The sequence below is a fragment of the Nycticebus coucang genome, chromosome 16 (genome assembly GCF_027406575.1).
Source record: "Nycticebus coucang isolate mNycCou1 chromosome 16, mNycCou1.pri, whole genome shotgun sequence".
NCBI classification, from domain to species: Eukaryota; Metazoa; Chordata; class Mammalia; order Primates; family Lorisidae; genus Nycticebus; species Nycticebus coucang.
The window spans coordinates 50,111,316-50,130,472 of NC_069795.1; the positions used below are offsets into that span (position 1 = coordinate 50,111,316).

At 36.0% G+C, this 19,157-nt stretch overlaps 1 protein-coding gene across 6 annotated transcripts in view; it reads right to left on the minus strand.

Annotated features, from left to right (window-relative positions):
• SENP7 (SUMO specific peptidase 7) overlaps positions 1-19,157 on the minus strand; it is a 183,558-nt gene that overhangs the window by 49,958 nt on the left and 114,443 nt on the right. For all 6 annotated transcript variants that reach the window (XM_053565518.1, XM_053565522.1, XM_053565521.1 and 3 more), the window contains 5 exons: positions 12,138-12,232; positions 6,225-6,400; positions 4,817-5,141; positions 3,532-3,689; positions 869-1,015 (listed from right to left, as the gene is read on the minus strand). In XM_053565518.1, the coding sequence (XP_053421493.1) occupies positions 869-1,015; positions 3,532-3,689; positions 4,817-5,141; positions 6,225-6,400; positions 12,138-12,232 (901 nt within the window). The remainder of the gene's footprint in view (positions 1-868; positions 1,016-3,531; positions 3,690-4,816; positions 5,142-6,224; positions 6,401-12,137; positions 12,233-19,157) is intronic.

Sequence of the window (19,157 nt, forward strand, 5' to 3'; positions counted from 1 at the left end):
GGGAAATATGGGGTGGGCAGTGGGGAGAAGGAAGCCAAAGGTGTCAACCATAATGCCATGAACAACTACACAAACAAGAGCTGTGGTTGCAGTGAGTATTTTTTTTTTTTGTTTGTAAAATGCATGTGTTCATTTGTATGTAATAGTCATTCTTTTTACCTTTCTCATTCCCATTAAAAATGGATTTATATATGAGTAAAAAAAAATAGATTAGGATCAGTTCCTGGACATACTTTATTTATTTATTATTTATTTATTTATTTATTTTTAGAGACAGATTCTCACTTTATCACCCTCGGTAGAGTGCTGTGGCATCACAGCCCATAGCAACCTCCAACTCCTGGGCTTAGACGATTCTCTTGCCTCAGCCTCCCAAGTAGCTGGGACTACAGGCCCCTGCCACAACACCCAGCTATTTTTTGTTGCAGTTTGGCCAGGGCCAGATTCAAACCCGCCACCCTCAGTAAATAGGGCTGGCGCCCTACCCACTGAGCCACAGGCACGGCCCCCTGAATATACTTTAAACGATTTGGAATTTAGAGAAGTCAGTTTGTAACAATTTAGACTGGCAAATGAGATTTCTTCTTTGTATTCTAAACTACACTGTCAAAACTATTCACTATCAAGTAACTTTCAAAGCCCAAAGAATAGCAATACTACATGTGATTTTTTTATATGTATTTTCATCCAAGTAGTCAAATCAGATAGGATTTTAGGAGGGGGGAATTAAAGACACATTTCAAAGTAGGGATAATGAGTTTAAACATATCCAAAGTGTCCCATATAAAATTAATCTCAATTATATTTTCATTTACACTACAAAAAAACAGAAAAAAAAATAAAAAAGTTAAAAAATATATATACTTACTGTAACACAGCCTTTTGAAGCTCCTTTTATTTTACCAATATAGACAGAAGTAAAAATGAAATCCAGTTGTAGATCCATCTCATTACTAGGCATAATACAGGAAATGTTTTCCATGACAGGATTATATGGACATGATTCAGATGATGCCTGACAAGGAATAAATTATAAAATACATATAACCCTAAACATTATATAAATGCCAAAAATGATTTTTCACAAATTCTTCATTAAATTACTCTTAATGAATATTGAAGGATTTTATACTGTTCTTACTGTATAACTATCCAGATTTTTTCTTTCTGAAAAGGTATAGGTATATGATTTACCTTGAGAAAATTATGCCAAATAGTTGAATCCAAAATTAAGCCATGGTATCCCATCTGATATTCTCTAATAAGCTTTATTCATATTCTTAACTCTATAGAAATAAATTTAGATTTACATAGTGCTATAGTTTAAAATGAGTTTTAAAATATGTTATCTCTTTTAATCTCCACAACCACCCCACAGGTAGGTTTTTCTCCCCTATTTCATGAAGAAAGTTAACAGACGTTTGGATTGGTTAAGTGACTTACCCAAGGTCATGCAATTTGTAAAAAACAAAACTAAGATTCAAACCTAGGCCTCTGATTCCAAGTCAAGTGTTATTTCATTCACCTAAGATTGCTTCCATTGACCAAGATAATGTTCTTGCTTTTGCAATGAAAAGATCTAAGTGCCTAAGCACCAGCTGTTACTATGTATATCAAATCTATATGCTTCACTTGAAGACAGCCAAACAAAAATGGTTCTGACTTGCCTAAAACCTCAAAAATTCATACCATTTCCACTCAACTACATAACTTTGCTTTTAAATTATAACAGACCACCAGGCAATGTCAGTGGCAATTCTTCCACCATCTTTTACACCGCTTTCAGGTCACTTATTAACTCCACATTTGCCTAGAGCCTCTGCACATTATCTTTTTCCCAACACTAATATCACAAATGACTAAATAAATTACCACTACAGCAATTATTATGCATGTGTACTCACTCCCCTTCTACTTTTAATGAATGTGATTATTCCTCATCTAAAACATATATCATACTCATTTTTAACCCAGCTCACGATGCCATTTACCTGCTTAATTGAATTTCCTTGTCATTCTCATCTTTTATTGTATCTTTTTAGTATACTATCTTCTTATTCCCTAAGTAAAGAAGGGAATCAAATCAACTATAAGTGGCTCCAACCAATCAGACAAATAACTGTGATTTTTTTTTTTAATGATACAAGGAAGGAAAGTCTAGTTTAGAAATAATTTCTTACTGGGTCTCATATTTCATAAAGACTGCCTCCTAAAAATGACCAATCCATGTTTCTCATAACTCAATTAAAACAGGAAACAAGGGAGGGCATGAAGATATGACATTCTGTCTCAGATGTCCTGACAGATCTCTACAGTATTTGCTGTTAATCTATGATCATGAATTCTGTAAATTCTACAGGAGCTGTTATTTTCTTATAATATGAGCATTTCGTACTGCCTTGTCAATTTATGTACTGCCAAGGCAACTATAATTCTTCTGTAAGTTCAAATTCATTATCAACAGTGATAACTTTAAATATAAACAAAATTAAGCCATCATCAAGTAGGCTATTGACCCAATCTGGCAAGAATGTTTATATTTTTGTAGTCATTCAGAACAAAGCTGCTGTGGTGATTTCTGTGTGGAGTGCTAAATGCAAAAGAAACACTCATGAAACAATAATCAGACCAAACTTTTTGCATAGATCCAGCCAAACTGTTCATCACATGCTCTGACAGCCTCTGACATTATTCAAATAACAAATCAATAGAATTTTACCATAATTCTGCACTAGGAGTCACTGCCAAACATGTCTTACAAATAGGGTAATCAGGCTAAACAAGAAAGAATACAGACAATAAATGCTTTGAACATTATTTTGGACATACATTCTTCAAAGGACTGAATTAACTAGCTAACTTAAACTGACACACTTACATTTATTATTTTCTATAAGAAGAGACAAAGGACTTATCAAACTTGATGGATTTTTGACACTGTTAGAAATGCTTTTGTGTACTGTATTATTTAATACTTAAAATAATCTTGTGAGGTAGATGCTATTATCCTCATTTAACATATGGGAAATTCAGAATTAAGGAAGTTAAAGTGACTTGCCCAAATGGCACAGCCAAGATTTGAAAACAGGTCTAGGTATCTTCAGAAGTCATGTTCTTTCCTCTATCTCATAATGCCTTCTGGCAAGTGGGGAAAAGGAATAATTCCAAGTAGCCATAATACTCCAAGACCAGACAGATAAATACCAGAAACTGTTTAATTCTAGAAAACGTTTTGATGAAATAGTTAGAAATATCCAATGAGAACCATTAAAAAATTGAAAATCATTCAAGTCTTAGGCTAGATTGAAAAAATATAATTATTTGTTGACCAGGAAAAAAAATGGTATAATCCTTTTGTTTCAAAATAAAAATAATTACGTACTTCACTCAAACTAGCACAAAAATCATAAAATCCAAACTAAGAAAATTTGTAATTTTTATTACAGTATTCTGGTTGATAAAACAAACAATAGTCATTAGTCAATAATGTATATTTTGCTGTTAATCTGTGACAAGGAAGAAATAAATTACCTGTACAGATTCACATGTAGTCAATGGTAATTCTGACAACACTGATTCTGAGGTACTCTGATTTTCATTAGTGATCTCATAGTCTTGCTTAGGTTGTAATTTAAGAATTTCTGAATCTTTATGTTCGATGGGTCCTTCTTCATCACTGGAAACAACAACTAAAAAGGAAAAATATATTTTAAATGTGTCACAATAATCATATTAAAAGAGAACTTTTATTTATTTATTTTTTTTTTTTTGAGACAGAGTCTCATTTTGTTGTCCTCGGTAGAGTGCTGTGGCGTCATAGCTTTCAGTAACCTCAAACTCTTGGGCTCAAGCGATCCTATGCCTCGGTCTCCTGAGTAGCTGGGACTTACAGGTACCTGCCACAACACCTGACTATTTTTTTAGAGAAAGGGTCTCATTGCTCAAGCTGGTCTCGAACTCCCGGCTCAAGCAATCCACCCTCCTCGGCCTCCCAGAATGCTAGGATTACAGGTATGAGCCATTGCGCCTGGCCGAGAACTTTCACCTAATGCAATATATCTTTAATAAGCCCGTTAAATTTAATCATCAAAATTTATTCAATTTAGAAACCTGCCTATCAAGTTTCTAAATCTGATTTATACTAGTTATATACAATGTCCCCATATCAGTGTTATTATTCAACAGTTATTTGTAACCTTACTTTCTAGAGAATAAAGCCATAAGGAAGCCTTAAGTACAAGTTCCAGCTCTAACTATAGACCATGCCATCACTCTAAATTGTACTTTAAATCTTGATACTTCTGGAAAGGTAAATGGATAGCTAAGGAGAGATGTGGGATGCTATTGACTATGTATCCTTTCAAACATTTTAAACTTTTTGTATCATATGACTACATTAACTACTCAGAAATAATTAAATCAAAATGATAATAGTTGAATAGTATTCAAATTCTCCATACTTCAGCTTCCTTAACCAGCTGACAATAATAATAGTCCTTGGAGTATATATTGAAACTACTGAGTTACACTACCAGTGTACTAATGAAAGAAAAAATTAGCTTCTCTGCCAAGTATTCCATTGGAATACCTAAATCAATATTGAAATATTTATGAAGGAAATCCCAAAACTCCAAGTCTTTTTTCCTACAGTTAATATATTCCATAGCAATGTTATAGACAACTTATTTCCTTAGTAAAATTTGCTCAATAACAGAAGAAAGAAAAGAAAAGAAAAGACAAGACAAGAAAAGAAAGAAAGAAAAAAAGAAAGAAACTAAGTAAAGCAGAGAAAATCGGTGCCTTTCCTGTTACTTACTTGGTTCAGCAGAGATGAATGAATGGTTCCCTTCACTGTGTCCACTTAGAATAGGCTTTTCTATTGTATTCAACTCACTCTCATCCTTCTCAACCACAGTATCACTGAAAATAGAGCTCTCAAAAGTTTCGGTGGTTGAACAGGCAGAGGCACTTTTGGAGGCAGCACTCAAATCCACCTCTTGACTATTTGGTGAGGGTGGTTTAGGAAAATCACTTTCTATATGTTTAGGTATAATTTCTTCAAGCATTTCTGAGTCCTGTTGATAGCTTTCACTTGACTTTTCAAATTCAGTGCATACTGTTGAGTCATTTTCTTGTTCTTTCTGAATATAAGCATATAAAAAAACATTTTTCAAATTTGGCTTGTTTAAACTATAATTGTGAGATTTAAACTTAAAAAAAGATAAAAGTAAAAATATATCATTTCTGTAACTACATGGGTAGAAAACTAGACAATTATATTACATTATGCCTGCCAGTGTCTCCCAGGTATAAAAATGTAGAAATTGGTCTGTCCAATCTAATGCCTTAATAATGATTATGAGAGATTCCCATCTTTTCAGATGGTCTCTCACAACATATATCAACTTCAGAATGACATTCTTTTAACATTTTTTATTTTGCAAAAGTAATAAGACCTTGTGAACAACTGCTTTAGTAACAAAAGCAAAAAATTTAAACAGGGTAACAACATTAAATAATTATGAAAATCAACCATGGTCGTCAATATCTCCATTACTATATCACTCTGAATTATGTTTATAATTATAACCCAAAGCCACTACAAGGTCCTGAAACAGCTTGCAAATTAAAAGAATCAAAAAGCTATCTTACAGTATCATTGTTTTATAGCTAACTACATGCTAAGGCTTTGAAAAACAGGTAATGTATATACAAGGTATGGTAATTATTACTTACAATAAATTGCATAAAAAAAAAAAATAAAATAACAAATTGCCTAAACTCTAGATAAGTAGAAGCTCAAAGAATTTGGTAAGTAAATGGCTGCTGAAAAAATAAATCCAATATTTATTTTACAGAGCAAGTGAAAAAAATAAATGACTGGACAGCATGAATAGCATAGCTAAAATAAGGACAAAGAAACAAAAATAAATCTGGAAGATGTACACCAAACTACTAAGAAGAGACTGGTATTGGAAAAGGAACAATTTTAACTTTTTACTCAAGTATAACATTTGAAATTTGTTCAAAAAACTGTATTACAAATAAAAGTTACATTTAAAATGTTTTTTTTTTTTTTTTTAAATAAAGCTAGCAGAGAACCAAAAAAGAGAGAAATATGATCAGAAAAGCAGGAAGCTGGAGGAACATTATTTGGCTATGGTCAGTTCATTTTTATTATAGTACAGAAATATTTACTATGACATTTGAATACCTCTACTTACTATCTGTTCTGTTGACATATCCAAAGAAGGAATAGAATTACAAGAATTAGGTAAATTACTTCTCATCTTCTTTTTTGTCTTCCTGGAAATCTGAGCAGGTTCCATTTTAAAATCAGAACATGTAACATCCTTGTTTCTACTGCCCTTTTCAAGATGATCACTGCCATTGTTAAGGTCTGAATAAAACAAAAGATATATAAATATGACCAAAAAGTATAGAAAGAGGGGCTGGATGTGGTGGCTCACACCTATATTCCTAGCACTCTGGGAGACCAAGGCAGGTGAATTGCTTGAACTCAGGAGTTAGAGACCAGCCTGAGCAAGAGCATGACCCCGTCTCTAAAAATAGCCCAGCATTAGGCTCCTGTAATCCCAACTACTTGGGAGGCTGAGGCAAGAGAATCACTTGAGCCCAAGAGTAAGAGGTTGCTATGAGCTATGACACCATCGCACTCTACTGAGTGTCACAAAGTGAGACTCTTGTCTTCAAAAAAAGAACAGAAAGAAGAGCTCAAAAAAACATCATTAAATTTACCATACTACTTCCAAAGGTCATTAAAACTAAGCCCACTGTTAAATTCTCAGATGGACACCACATAAAGTAAGGCATGCCCTATTTAATCTATATAAACAAAGTAAATGTTCATCATACAATAGATATGAAGTAACAACACATAAAGGAGTATCCTTTTTTGAGAGTAACCAAAGCAAAGCAACCAAACTATATTTTTCCATTTGCTATAAATGCATTGGGTATAACACCAAAAAGGTCTTAATAAAATTTGGAAAATTCATGTCTTAAAAAAGTTTTGCTAATTCATTGTGATTTCATAAACCAGCCTTTTAAAAATGTAAGTCACATAAATACATAAATTTTTAATAGGAAAGGAACTATATAACTTGAGTAGAATGTTCATTGCTACTCTAAAAAGGAGCCAAAACACATTTCCTTAGCAACTGACTGTAATCATTCACGAGGCTATCAATTTTCTTGACAATTTGTTTCTTCTTAATTATCAAAGCCCTGTCATTTTAAGTTTCCAATAAATCCATGCCTCTAAAGAGAAAAAAGTGCTTCTTTTTGTAAGTGAACAGGCATCATTTTGAAACCCATGCCAATTATTACTAAAAATACTTAGTATTTCAGTTAGCAAGTAAATGTACTGTACAAAAATACTTTCCAAATACTTCTACTTAAGTAACTGAATCTGTATTTTGCTTTCTGAATCTGTATCAAACAAGTACTAACTCAAAATTTATATACAGTGAGTCACAAAGCAGTTTTCTTTAATTCACAACTTTTAATCTTAAACTGGCCTGACTTCTCCATTCAATGAAAAGTTCTTCAACATCACACTTTCTCTTCAAACTATTCTTGCTCTTAACACTACCTTGAGCAACTGATAATAACTAACATTCATGATAATCTGTCTTCACTGTTGCTTGAAAAGAAGGAACAGAACTAAAGGCAAAAACTCCAAGATAGTCAATTGCCTTTCAATTTCCAAAAAAAACACTATACTCGCTCTTAGAGAAATTAAACCCCCCTCTAAATTATGAATACAATATTTAGAAAAGCCCATTAAATCTTATTTGCAATACTATAAAGTAGTCAAATACAATTGCTAAACATAAATAACGCATCATATTATAATTTCTAAACATAAACACTAGAGTTTAAAAAAACTGATGAAAGTAAAAGGGGCTTGAGAAAAAATAATATTGGAATTTTCCTTTAAACAATTCGTTATTTGTATACCAGTCAAATGTATCTCATGGGAAACAGGAATAACTTTATTATATAGAGCTAGACATTGTAAAAATAGGATTCTAGCTACAGAATGCAATTTAGTCTGCAAATATTACCAATATATAAAATTAAAGAAATGGGAGAACAGACAGAGAAAATACACCGTGACACACCTTTTGGGAGCAGGACACAACTATAAGAGGGACTTTACTAACAAATGCAATCAGTGTAACCCAATTCTTTGTATCCTCAATGAACACCCAACAAAAAAAAAAGGTATTTCCTATTCCAAGGGTACATGAATATTAATCTATATTTTAGTCAGTATCTTAAAAGTGCTCCCGATAACTAATTCTGAGTTTAGTAAGAAGTAGAGCCTTAAATGTATTTTTTTCTAAACAAATATCAAATTATCTGATCATTACATATTAATCAGTCTATCCTTTGCCCAATGATTTGAAGTGGCATCTTTATCATACCATAAATTTTATATATATATTTGAATTACTACATTGTTATATTGATATATTTTCATAATATGTTTTAACATATGGTAGAACATGTTCACCCATTAATGCAAAGAGTTAATCTTCAAAGAGTTTTTATTCTCTTTTGAATTATTCTTAGCTACCTGCACAATTCTTCCAGATCAATTTTTTTTTTTTTTTTTTTTTATAGAGACAGAGTTTCACTGTACCATCCTCGGTAGAGTGCCGTGGCGTCACATGGCTCACAGCAACCTCTAACTCTTGGGCTTATGTGATTCTCTTGCCTCAGCCTCCCGAGTAGGTGGGACTACAGGCGCCCGCCACAACGCCCGGCTATTTTTTTTTTTGTTGCAGTTTGGCCGGGGCTGGGTTTGAACCCGCCACCCTTGGCATATGGGGCCGGCACCCTACTCACTGAGCCACAGGCGCCGCCCCAGATCAATTTTAAAATAATTTTATCTAGCTAAAAAACTGCCAATGGTATTTTTTTTTTTTACAGACAGAGTGTCACTTTATCGCCCTTAGTAGAGTGTGGTGGTATCACAGCTTACAGCAACCTCCAATCCTGGGCCTAGGAGACTCTCTTGCCTCAGCCTCCCGAGTAACTGGGACTACAGGCACCCACCACACGCCTGGCTATTTTTTTTATTGTTGCAGTTTGGCCAGGCCCCCCACCCACTGAGCCACAGGCACCGCTCCTGCCAATGGTATTTTTTTTTTTTTTTGAGAAAGAATTTCACTATGTCACCCTCAGTAGAGTTCTATGAAATCACAGCTCACAGCAATCTCAGACTCTTGGGCTTAAGTGATTCTCCTGCTTCAGCCTCCCAAGTAGCTCAGATTATAGGCACCCACCACAACAATCTAGGGCTATTTTTTGGTTGTAGTTGTCATTGTTGTTCAGCAGGCCCAGGCCAGGTTCAAACCTGCCAGCCCCAGTGGATGTGGCCAGCGCCCTAGCTGCTGAGCTATAGGTGCCGAGACTCAAGCTCTCTTTTTGATTATTCAATAACTTTTACAGTTTTTCATATTAATCCTACATATTTTTTTTTTTTTTGTGGTTTTTGGCCGGGGCTGGGTTTGAACCTGCCACCTCCGGCATATGGGACTGGCGCCCTACTCCTTGAGCCACAGGCACCACCCCAATCCTACATATTTTTATTGAGTTGCTGTTTTTTTAATATAATGCCTTTCATGGCATCTTCTAATTGCTTATTGTTATTATAAAAATGCTGTTAACTGGCTCAGTGCCCATAGCTCAGTGGTTAGGGTGCCAGCCACACACACAGAGGCAGGTGAATTTCTAACTGATTCATTTAGGTTCTATGTTATCTCTAAATATAATGTTAATTATTTTCTCTTTGCCAGTACATCAAGTTTGCTCTATTGCCTTATTGTTTTGGGTTGAATATTAAAAATAACATTAAACAATAAAAATAAATCAATTAATTAAATTAAAGAAGTGGCTCGGTGCCTGTAGCTCAGAAGCTAGGGCGTCAGCCACATACATTGGAGCTGGCAGGTTCAAATCCAGCCCGGGCCTTCCAAACAACAATGACAACTACAACAAAAAAAATAGCCGGGCATTGAGGCAGGTGCCTGTAGTCCCAGCTACTTGGGAGCCTGAGGCAAGAGAATAGCTTAAGCCCAAGAATCTGAGGTTGCTGTGAGCTGTGATGCCATAGCACTCTATCCAGGGTGACATAGTGAGACTCTGCCTCAAAAAAAAATAAATAAAATAAAATAAAATAAGTGATTAAAATATTGTAAACAAAAGAATATTAAATATTTCTAACATTATTTTGGTAAAATCAAAAACCATAACGAAAACTTAGTACACTACAAAAAGAATGGTATACCTTGTGTTTAATTCAGAATTCTCATTAATTTATGGGTTTATGTTATACTGATAATAGACACAACTATTTATACGTGAAGAAATATTGTGATTTTTAATAAAGGTTCGATAGCTAATTGTCTTTAAAACACTTTACCTATCAGTAGTACCTTTAGGGATATTAAAACATAAAGTGTCCCTTTTATTATGTAATCTTAGCCAATGCACATCTAAAATTTCACAGTAATACTCCAGTTTCTCTTTAGATTGTATAAATCTTTCACCTTTTTAAAAAATTCCACTGTAATCTTGAGGTAGTACACATAGACACAAATAAGAAAGCTTTTAATTCAAATATTCTTCTACTCTTCCCAGGAAAACAGTGGAATCTAAGTCTAACAATTGTTTTAATAGTATCTCAACTGAGCCCACTTGTACAAATACTTATATTTTTAATTGGTAATAAAAGAGATAGTCCTCTTCAGTATCTGCAAGGGATTTGTTCCAAGATCCCCAGAACAGCAAAATCCAGGAATCCTCAAGTCTTTAATGGTGTCGTATTTGCATATAACCTATACACATTCTCCTATATATCTCATACCATTTCTAGATTATTCATAATACCTAATACAACATAAATGTTGTGTACATTGTTATTACAGTATATTATTTTTTACTGTTGTGTTATTTTTTTTCCCCAAATATTTCCCATCAGTGGTTGGCTGAATCCACAAACATGGAAATCATAGATAGAGACAATCGACTGTAATTATTTCTGACAAAAGTACAATTCATTTTCTAAAATGTCTTTCATTATATACTGAGAGTACTTAGTGACTAATTGGATATTGTCTTTATAAAGTCACAATATTTTCTCCAAAGATTGCCCTCATAAGAGGTTCAGCTGGGGGCAGCGTCTGTGGTTCAAAGGGGTAGGGCGCCGGTCCCATATGCCAGAGGTGGCGGGTTCAAACCCAGCCCCGGCCAAAAATAAAAAAAAAAATTTAAAAAAAAGAGGTTCAGCTGATTTCCTATACACCCAAAAGTTATTAGTCTAGTTTCCTTTTTCTTTCCTATGAAAAAGGCTACTAATAGAATATAGAAATAGCTGTGTTCCAAATTGAGTATAATAAATTTTTATGCAGTATCATTAAAGAACTTTTATTATTATGAATATCATATAAAATCATTCAGAAAATTAAATACCTGAACTGTTTGAAGCTATCTATTATCCATGAGACCCCTGAAGGTGTTAGTTTCATAAATGAATAATATGGTAATTTTTCTACAAGTTTTGGTAAAATATTTTTAAATCATGAAAGAGAGATAAAAAGGAGAAAAGTCAAATCATTAAACCAATATGCAAGGAGGCCTACAAAACATTTTCAGAAATCTGGACTGTGTTTACCTTCAAATTTGCTAATAGTGGCTTGTTTTGGCATCTCCTAGAGCTAAAAGAAATTCTAATAAAAAAGGTAAAAAGAAAGATAGCAGGAAGCTAATAATAAAAACTCAGTAGTATGATCAATATCGATGGAAATAACATTTAGAAATACCTAAGCATTATAACTTTACACCTATATCTTCAGCCTCCACAAAAAAAGAAAAAGGAAAAGAACATTTAACTTCAGGGATTAGTAAATTTAACATTTAGCATTAGTGAATAAATCAAGAAATGTGTACTACAGTACATAAAGAGGTTTAACAATTTTCTTCATGTTATGAATTAATCTCCCTTTGAAAAAAAATAAGGTGAAATAAAGTTATTTATAACTTGAAAACTATTATATATGCAATAATCAAAAATCAAAATTCCAAGTTTTCTAAGGTTCACAAACCTTTAGGCTCAGAATCAGACATTAAAACAGAAGGGTCATCATCATCTCTTCGCTTTTCTTTACTGCGTGCTATCTGCTTTCCTGACTGTGAACCCCTGCAAAATAGAACGATATTATACTGAATTCTAATAAAGCCCACATGAATTTAGAAGCCACATGGCATATATTCAAAATAAAAAGTTACAAATACATTCCTGTATGGCAGACTGTATGACCTGAATAGTGCAAAAAATACTGAACTCAGATATCAGAAATAATTTATCTTCCCCATTCTACCTTTAAATTTCCATGTGTCACTGGGGAAAAAATAGGATATCCATGCTGCAGGATTGTGCACATGTGAAATGAGTAAAAGAGTAATACTATGCAAGTATTAAATAAGTCAAAGAGGTTTAAAAAGTAAAACTCCAAGAACACAAGTACCAAGTTAAATGAACCTATGTGTAATCAGAATTGTAAGCCAAAGCTAATTTTTCTTTTTTTTTTTTTTTTTTTTTTGAGACAGAGTCTACTTTATCACCCTTGGTAGAATGCTGTGGCATTATAGCTCACGGCCACTTCAAACACCTGGGCTTGGGACTACAGGAGCCCACCACAACACCCGGCTATTTTTAGAGACAAGGTCTCCCTCTGGTTTAGGCTGGTCTCGAATCTGTGAGCTCACGCAATCCACCCACCTCGGCGTCCCTAGTGTTAGGATTACAGGCATGTCCCACCACACCCGGACCCCAAAGCTAATTTTAAATATATTTCAAGCCTGGTTCATATATCAAATAGTGAGTATAAAACAAAGTATAAAGTGTGGTAATGAATTCTGCCTACAGAGAAAATAAGTTAAACCATCTAAGGTACTACATAATATTAAAAATATAATGTTAAGTGGAAAACAAACAAGTTTTGGAATGACCAGCATAATGTCACTAGTAATAAATATTTAGAAATGGAAAACATACTATAACATGTAAGTACATACATGTGAAATAAAATATTATATAAAAACTTAGACCAGAAATATCCAAACCTATTTGGATAGTGGATAACTCCAAGGAGGAACAGTAATAGAATCAGTGAACACAATCAAAAAGAAATACTGGCAGCCAGGCACAGTGACTATAATCCTATAATCCCAGCACTCTGGGAGGCCAAGGTGGGTGGATTGCCTGAGCTCACAGGTTCGAGACCAGCATGAACCAAATTGAGACCCCATCTCTAAAAACAGCCAGGCATTGTGGTGGGCACCAATAGTTCCAGCTACTTGGGAGGCTGAGGGAAGAGAATGGCTCAAGCCCAAGAGTTTGAGGTTGCTGTGCACTATGATGCCATGGCACACTACCAAGGGCAACAAAGTGAGACTCTGTCTAGAAAAGAAAAGAAAAGAAAAGAAAAGAAAGGAAAAGAAATACTGGAGATCAAAACACTGTAATAGAAATGACAAAAGCTTCCGATGGGCTTACTAGTAAGCTGGACATGAGAAAAAACAAAACCTTGAATCTGAGTATGTATTAATAGAAATTTTTAAATCAAGCAAGAAAAAAAGAGAAAAAATGTAATATTGAAGAACATTATATCAATTACAAAAGATGTGCTACAGACATAATTGGACTACTACAGAGAGAAAGAGAGAAATAGAAGAAATACATGAACCTAAAAAATGTCCCCAAATTATAGACCAGGAAGTTCAAAGGACACCAAGCAGGATAAATGCTCAAAAAACACCACCTAAGGCATATCATACTAAACTGCAAAAATCAAAAAAATCAAATCTTTTTTTTTTACATATTCATAAAATGCAGAGGGGTAAAAATCCTTAATTACAAAAGAATGAAGATAAGAATTACATCTGGCTTTTTCTCGGAAACCATGCAAGTGAAAAGAATGTGGAGTGAAATCTTCTAAGTGTTCCAAGAAGAAAAAAGATTCAACTAAATTCTGTTTCCTACGAAAATATCCTTCAAATATAAAGAAGAAATAAAGACATAGACAAACAAAAAATATACATATCTATTGCCAATCAGCCTTTCAATGTTAGAAATTCTTCAGAAGAGAGGAGTCAAGATGGCCAACCAGAAGCAGTTTTTGCCAAAAGCTCCTGTCCAGAGGGAGAGATATTAGACTGAAGTGAACTCAGAGAAGCCAAAGGAGGGGACCTGAACACAGAAAGAAGAAAGCGAGGCACACATCATTCCTGCTAAGGCAAGTGGTGGGGCCAAAAAAGAGGAAGAAAGACAACTAAGATCAGGTAAGGAGCAACTACTTGGAAGGGACCATTGCCAAGAGGATGGGAGACCCCTCCCCCAAGTGGGAGGCCCACAGTGGGCTTTTCGGAGCAAGCAGGGAACAAAAGGACCTCTCACCTCACCCATAAGAGAGAGCTGCTAAATTCTAGGCCCACACCAGTGAGGTCCCACCTCCAAGCCTAGGCCCCATCCTACCTGGCACAAAAATGAACAAGTATTTTCTCCACAGTTCTGAGCACACAGCTCACCACTCTCCCTTTCCTGGCTGCCTGAAAGACTGCCCCCTGCAGAGGCCAGAGTGTTTGGAGAGTTTGTTGAGAGGCTGGGGCATTATGTGGCCGCTGAACTACAGCCCAGAAACAGTGGTGCTGCAGTTCTAACTTTGGTGGGAAGAGGAGTGAAACTTCCTGACTCCCTTTTCCACTAGAAAAGACCCTTCTCTAAAAAAAATAATAAAAAAAGAAAAGACCCTTCTCTAGCCCCTCAGGATTTCTCAGACAGATCTGCCTGCAGATTTCTGTTTCCTGTCCACCTGGCAACCCCCTGAACACCACTGGAGCAAGTTTGAGTGAACTAGTGGCCAGATTTTCAGTCCAGTGACCCTCTGAACTTGTTTAGGTGGGCGTTGCCAGCACAGCCTAAGCAAATTTGTCGGGAACTCATAGCCAAAGGGGTAGAAGATTGAAACTGGACCCAACCTTTCACCATTAACTAAGACTGTCACTGGATAAAAGATTTAAACTTAAGACATGGTGGCGCCTGTGGCTCAGTGAGTAGGGCGCCGGCCCCATATGCCGAGGGTGGCGGGTTCAAACCCAGCCCCGGCCAAACTGCAACCAAAAAATAGCTGGGCGTTGTGGCGGGCGCTTGTAGTCCCAGCTACTCGGGAGGCTGAGGCAGGAGAATCACCTAAAGCCCAGGAGTTGGAGGTTGCTGTGAGCTGTGTGACGCCACAGCACTCTACCAAGGGCAATAAAGTGAAACTCTGTCTCTACAAAAAAAAAAAAAAAAAAAAGAAACTATAAAAATACTTGAAGAAAGTGTAGGGAAAACTCTTGAAGGAATTGGCCTGGGTGAATATTTTATGAGGAGGACTGAAATAAGTATCAAATTGAAACAGTATCAAAAATACACTACTGGGACCTAATCAAACTAAAAAGCTTCTGCACAGCCAAGAACACTGTAAGTAAAACAAGCAGACAGCTCTCAGAATGGGAGAAAATATTTGCAGGTTATACCTCCGATAAAGGTCTAATAACCAGAATCCACAGAGAACTCAAACGCATTAGCAAGAAAAGAACAGAAGTAACAGAAAAGACATTGCATGCGAGTAATAAAATACAGCAGAAATACCTAGACTACAATCAGAGAAAAAAGACCTTAAAATCAAAAGAGACAATAAGAGCCAGGCATAGTAGTACATGCCTATAATCCCACCTACTCAGGAGGTTGAATTGGGAGGTCTAACTCTGAGACCAGCCTGAGCAACATAGCAACTCCTCATCTCAAAATAAAAAAAAAGAAAAGAGGCGCCAGCCCCATATACCGGAGGTGGAAGGTTCAAACCCAGCCCCAGCCAAAAACTGTAAAAAGAAAAAGAAAAAGAAAAGAAGGGAACAAGAGACAAAGAAGGATATTATATAACAGGCACCATCTCAGGGTGGGCAAGAGACTTGAAGAGAAACTTCTCTAAAGAAGACAGACGCAATATCTACAAACACATGAAAAAAAGCTCATCATCCTTAATCATCAGAGAAATGCAAATCAAAACTACTTTGAGATATCACCTAACCCCAGTAAGAGTAGCCCACATAACAAAATCCTAAAACCAGAGATGTTGGCATGGATGTGGAGAAAAGGGCACACTTCTACACTGCTGGTGGGAATGCACACTAATACGTTCCTTCTGGAAGGATGTTTGGAGAATACTTAGAGAGCTAAAAATAGACCTGCCATTCGATCCTATAATTCCTTTACTAGGTTTATACCCAAAAGACCAAAACTCACAAGATAACAAAGATATCTGTACCAGAATGTTTATTGCAGCCCAATTCATAATTGCTAAGTCATGGAAGAAGCCCAAGTGCCCATTGACCTACAAATGGACTAGCAAATTGTGGTACATGTATACCATGGAATATTATGCAGCCTGAAAGAAAGATGGAGACTTTACCTCTTTCATGTTTACATGGATGGAGCTGGAACATATTCTTCTTAGCAAAGTATCTCAAGAATGGAAGAAAAAGTATCCAATGTACTCAGCCCTACTATGAAGCTAAATTATAGCTTTCACATGAAGGTTATAACCCAACAAGAAGATGGGGAAAGGGCCAAGGAAGGGGAAGGGAGGTGGGAGGTTTTGGTGGAGGGAGGGTAATGGGTGGGGCCACATCTACAGTGCATCTTAGAATGGGTACAGGTGAAACTTACTAAATGCAGAATACAAATGCCTACATATAGTAACTAAGAAAATGCCATGAAGGCTATGTTTAACAGTTTGATGAGAATATTTCAGATTGTATATGAAACCCGCACATTGTACCCCTTGATTGCATTAATGTACACAGCTATGATTTAACAATAAAAATAAATTAATTAAAAAAAAGTAAAGAAATCAAAATAAAATTCTGGAGCAAAAAAGAACAACAACAGTTATTAAAAATTCTAAAGAGGTACTCTAAAGTCCCTCTGAGCATATCTACAGAGCCCTGAGCATCTTACAAGGTATCACCATGTTTGGATACTCCATGGCAGTGGCCGACAGGGGAGTCTTTGCTTCCTACCATCTTCATCTGGATCTGCTGTACAGTGTCCTATGGTCACCTATGAGCTTCTTCAAGCAACTCCCTCCCCCAGGAACCTAGTACAACACTTTTCCCAGGAGCTGGACACAGTGGACTCTATCCTACAGGTCATAAAGATGTTCATGGGCTCACGTTCTTCATATAGAATGATAGTGTACCCTCCTTTCTCCTGGAGGTAACCCAGCAAATAAGCAAAGCCTTATGTCTAGAATGGAAATTGCATACATGCTGGAATTGATGCAGGAAATCCCTAAGTAGGATAAAGTTGCCCTCCTCCAGGTAAGGGTAGCCCCTAGAAACAGGCTTAAGTTAAGCCCCTAAGAAATAGTTTATAGGAGACCCTTCATAGCACCCACAGAAAAGTATGGTAATATAGCCACAGATGAGGAAAACAGACTAAAGCAATATGTCAAACAGATAAATTAAATTCTAACTACTATGCATGGGTTTGCCTCTTTCAGGTTCCCACCCTAGTTGGAAGCAGAGAAGTGGAAGGGACAACTTATATCTCACTGAAATTGTCAGGAGTAAAACCCTTGAGTCCATCATACTACAGTAAAGACGTGTCCCATGGAAGAAGAGGACCTGGCCTCCAGTGGATGGGCCAAGTGGATGGGTGATATAAAGTATCTATTTAAGAAGGAAAAATGAGTATTTAAGAAGGACAAATGAAAATGTTAATACGCTTGCTAATCTTTCCTCCGTTATTTGTTCCATCTATAAAACAGAGAGGCAATTCCTCAGGAGGCTAAGGCAGGAGGAGCTCTTGAGCCCAAGAGTTTCAGGTTTCCATGAGCTATGATGCCACCACATTCTACCCAGGGTAACAGAGTGAGATTCTGTCTCAAAAGAAAAAATGAAGTAACAGAAAAAGACATTGCATGCGAGTAATAAAATAGAGCAGAAATACCTAGACTATAATCAGAGAAAAAAGACCTTAAAATCAAAAGAGACAATAAGAGCCAGGCATAGTGGTACATGCCTATAATCCCACCTACTCAGGAGGCTGAGTTGGGAGGTCTAACTCTGAGACAGCCTGAGCAACATAGCAACTCCTCATCTCAAAATAAAAAAAAAAGAGGCGCCAGCCCCATATACCGGAGGTGGCAGGTTCAAACCCAGCCCCAGCCAAAAACTGTAAAAAGAAAAAGAAAAAAGAAAAGAAGAAAACAAGAGACAAAGAAGGGTATTATATAACAGGCACCAAACAGCAAGAAGATACAACAATTATAAACATGTACACATCTGGGCAGCGCCTATGGCTCACTGGGTAGGGTGCCAGCCTCATATACCAAGGGTGGCAGGTTCAAACCTGGCCCCAGCCAAACTGCAACAAAAAAATAGCTGGGTGTTATGTCTGGTGCCTATAGTCCCAGCTGCTCAGGAGGCTGAAGCAAGAGAATCGTCCAAAGCCCAGGAGTTGGAGTTGCTGTGAGCTGTGATGCCACAGCACTCTACCAAGGGTGACACAGTGAGACTCTGTCTCCAAAAAAAAATGTACACATCAAATAAATAGATGTACACATCTATAATATATAATAAATGTATAATAAATGTACACATCTAATAAAAGACCACCAAAATATATGAAGCAAAAAATAACAGAATTAAATGAAACTGACAGTAATATAATAACAAGTGAAGACTTCAATACTTCACTCTCAAAATGATGGACAAAACCAGACAGAAGATAAGAAACAGAGGACTTAACACATTAATCCAACTAGATCTAACACATACAGAGAACACTTTACCTAACGACAATTGAATATACACTTTCTTCTCAAATACATGTGATACATTCTCCAGGGAAAATGATGTACTAGGCCTCAAACTGCATCTCAATAATTTTAAAAACAAAGACACCATAAAAAATTTCTTCTGCGGAGGAGGAGCAAGATGGCAGCCAAGTAACAGCTTCCTTACATCTAGGCACCGAGAGTCTGGGGATATAGGACTCCAGGCATCTCTGGCTGGTG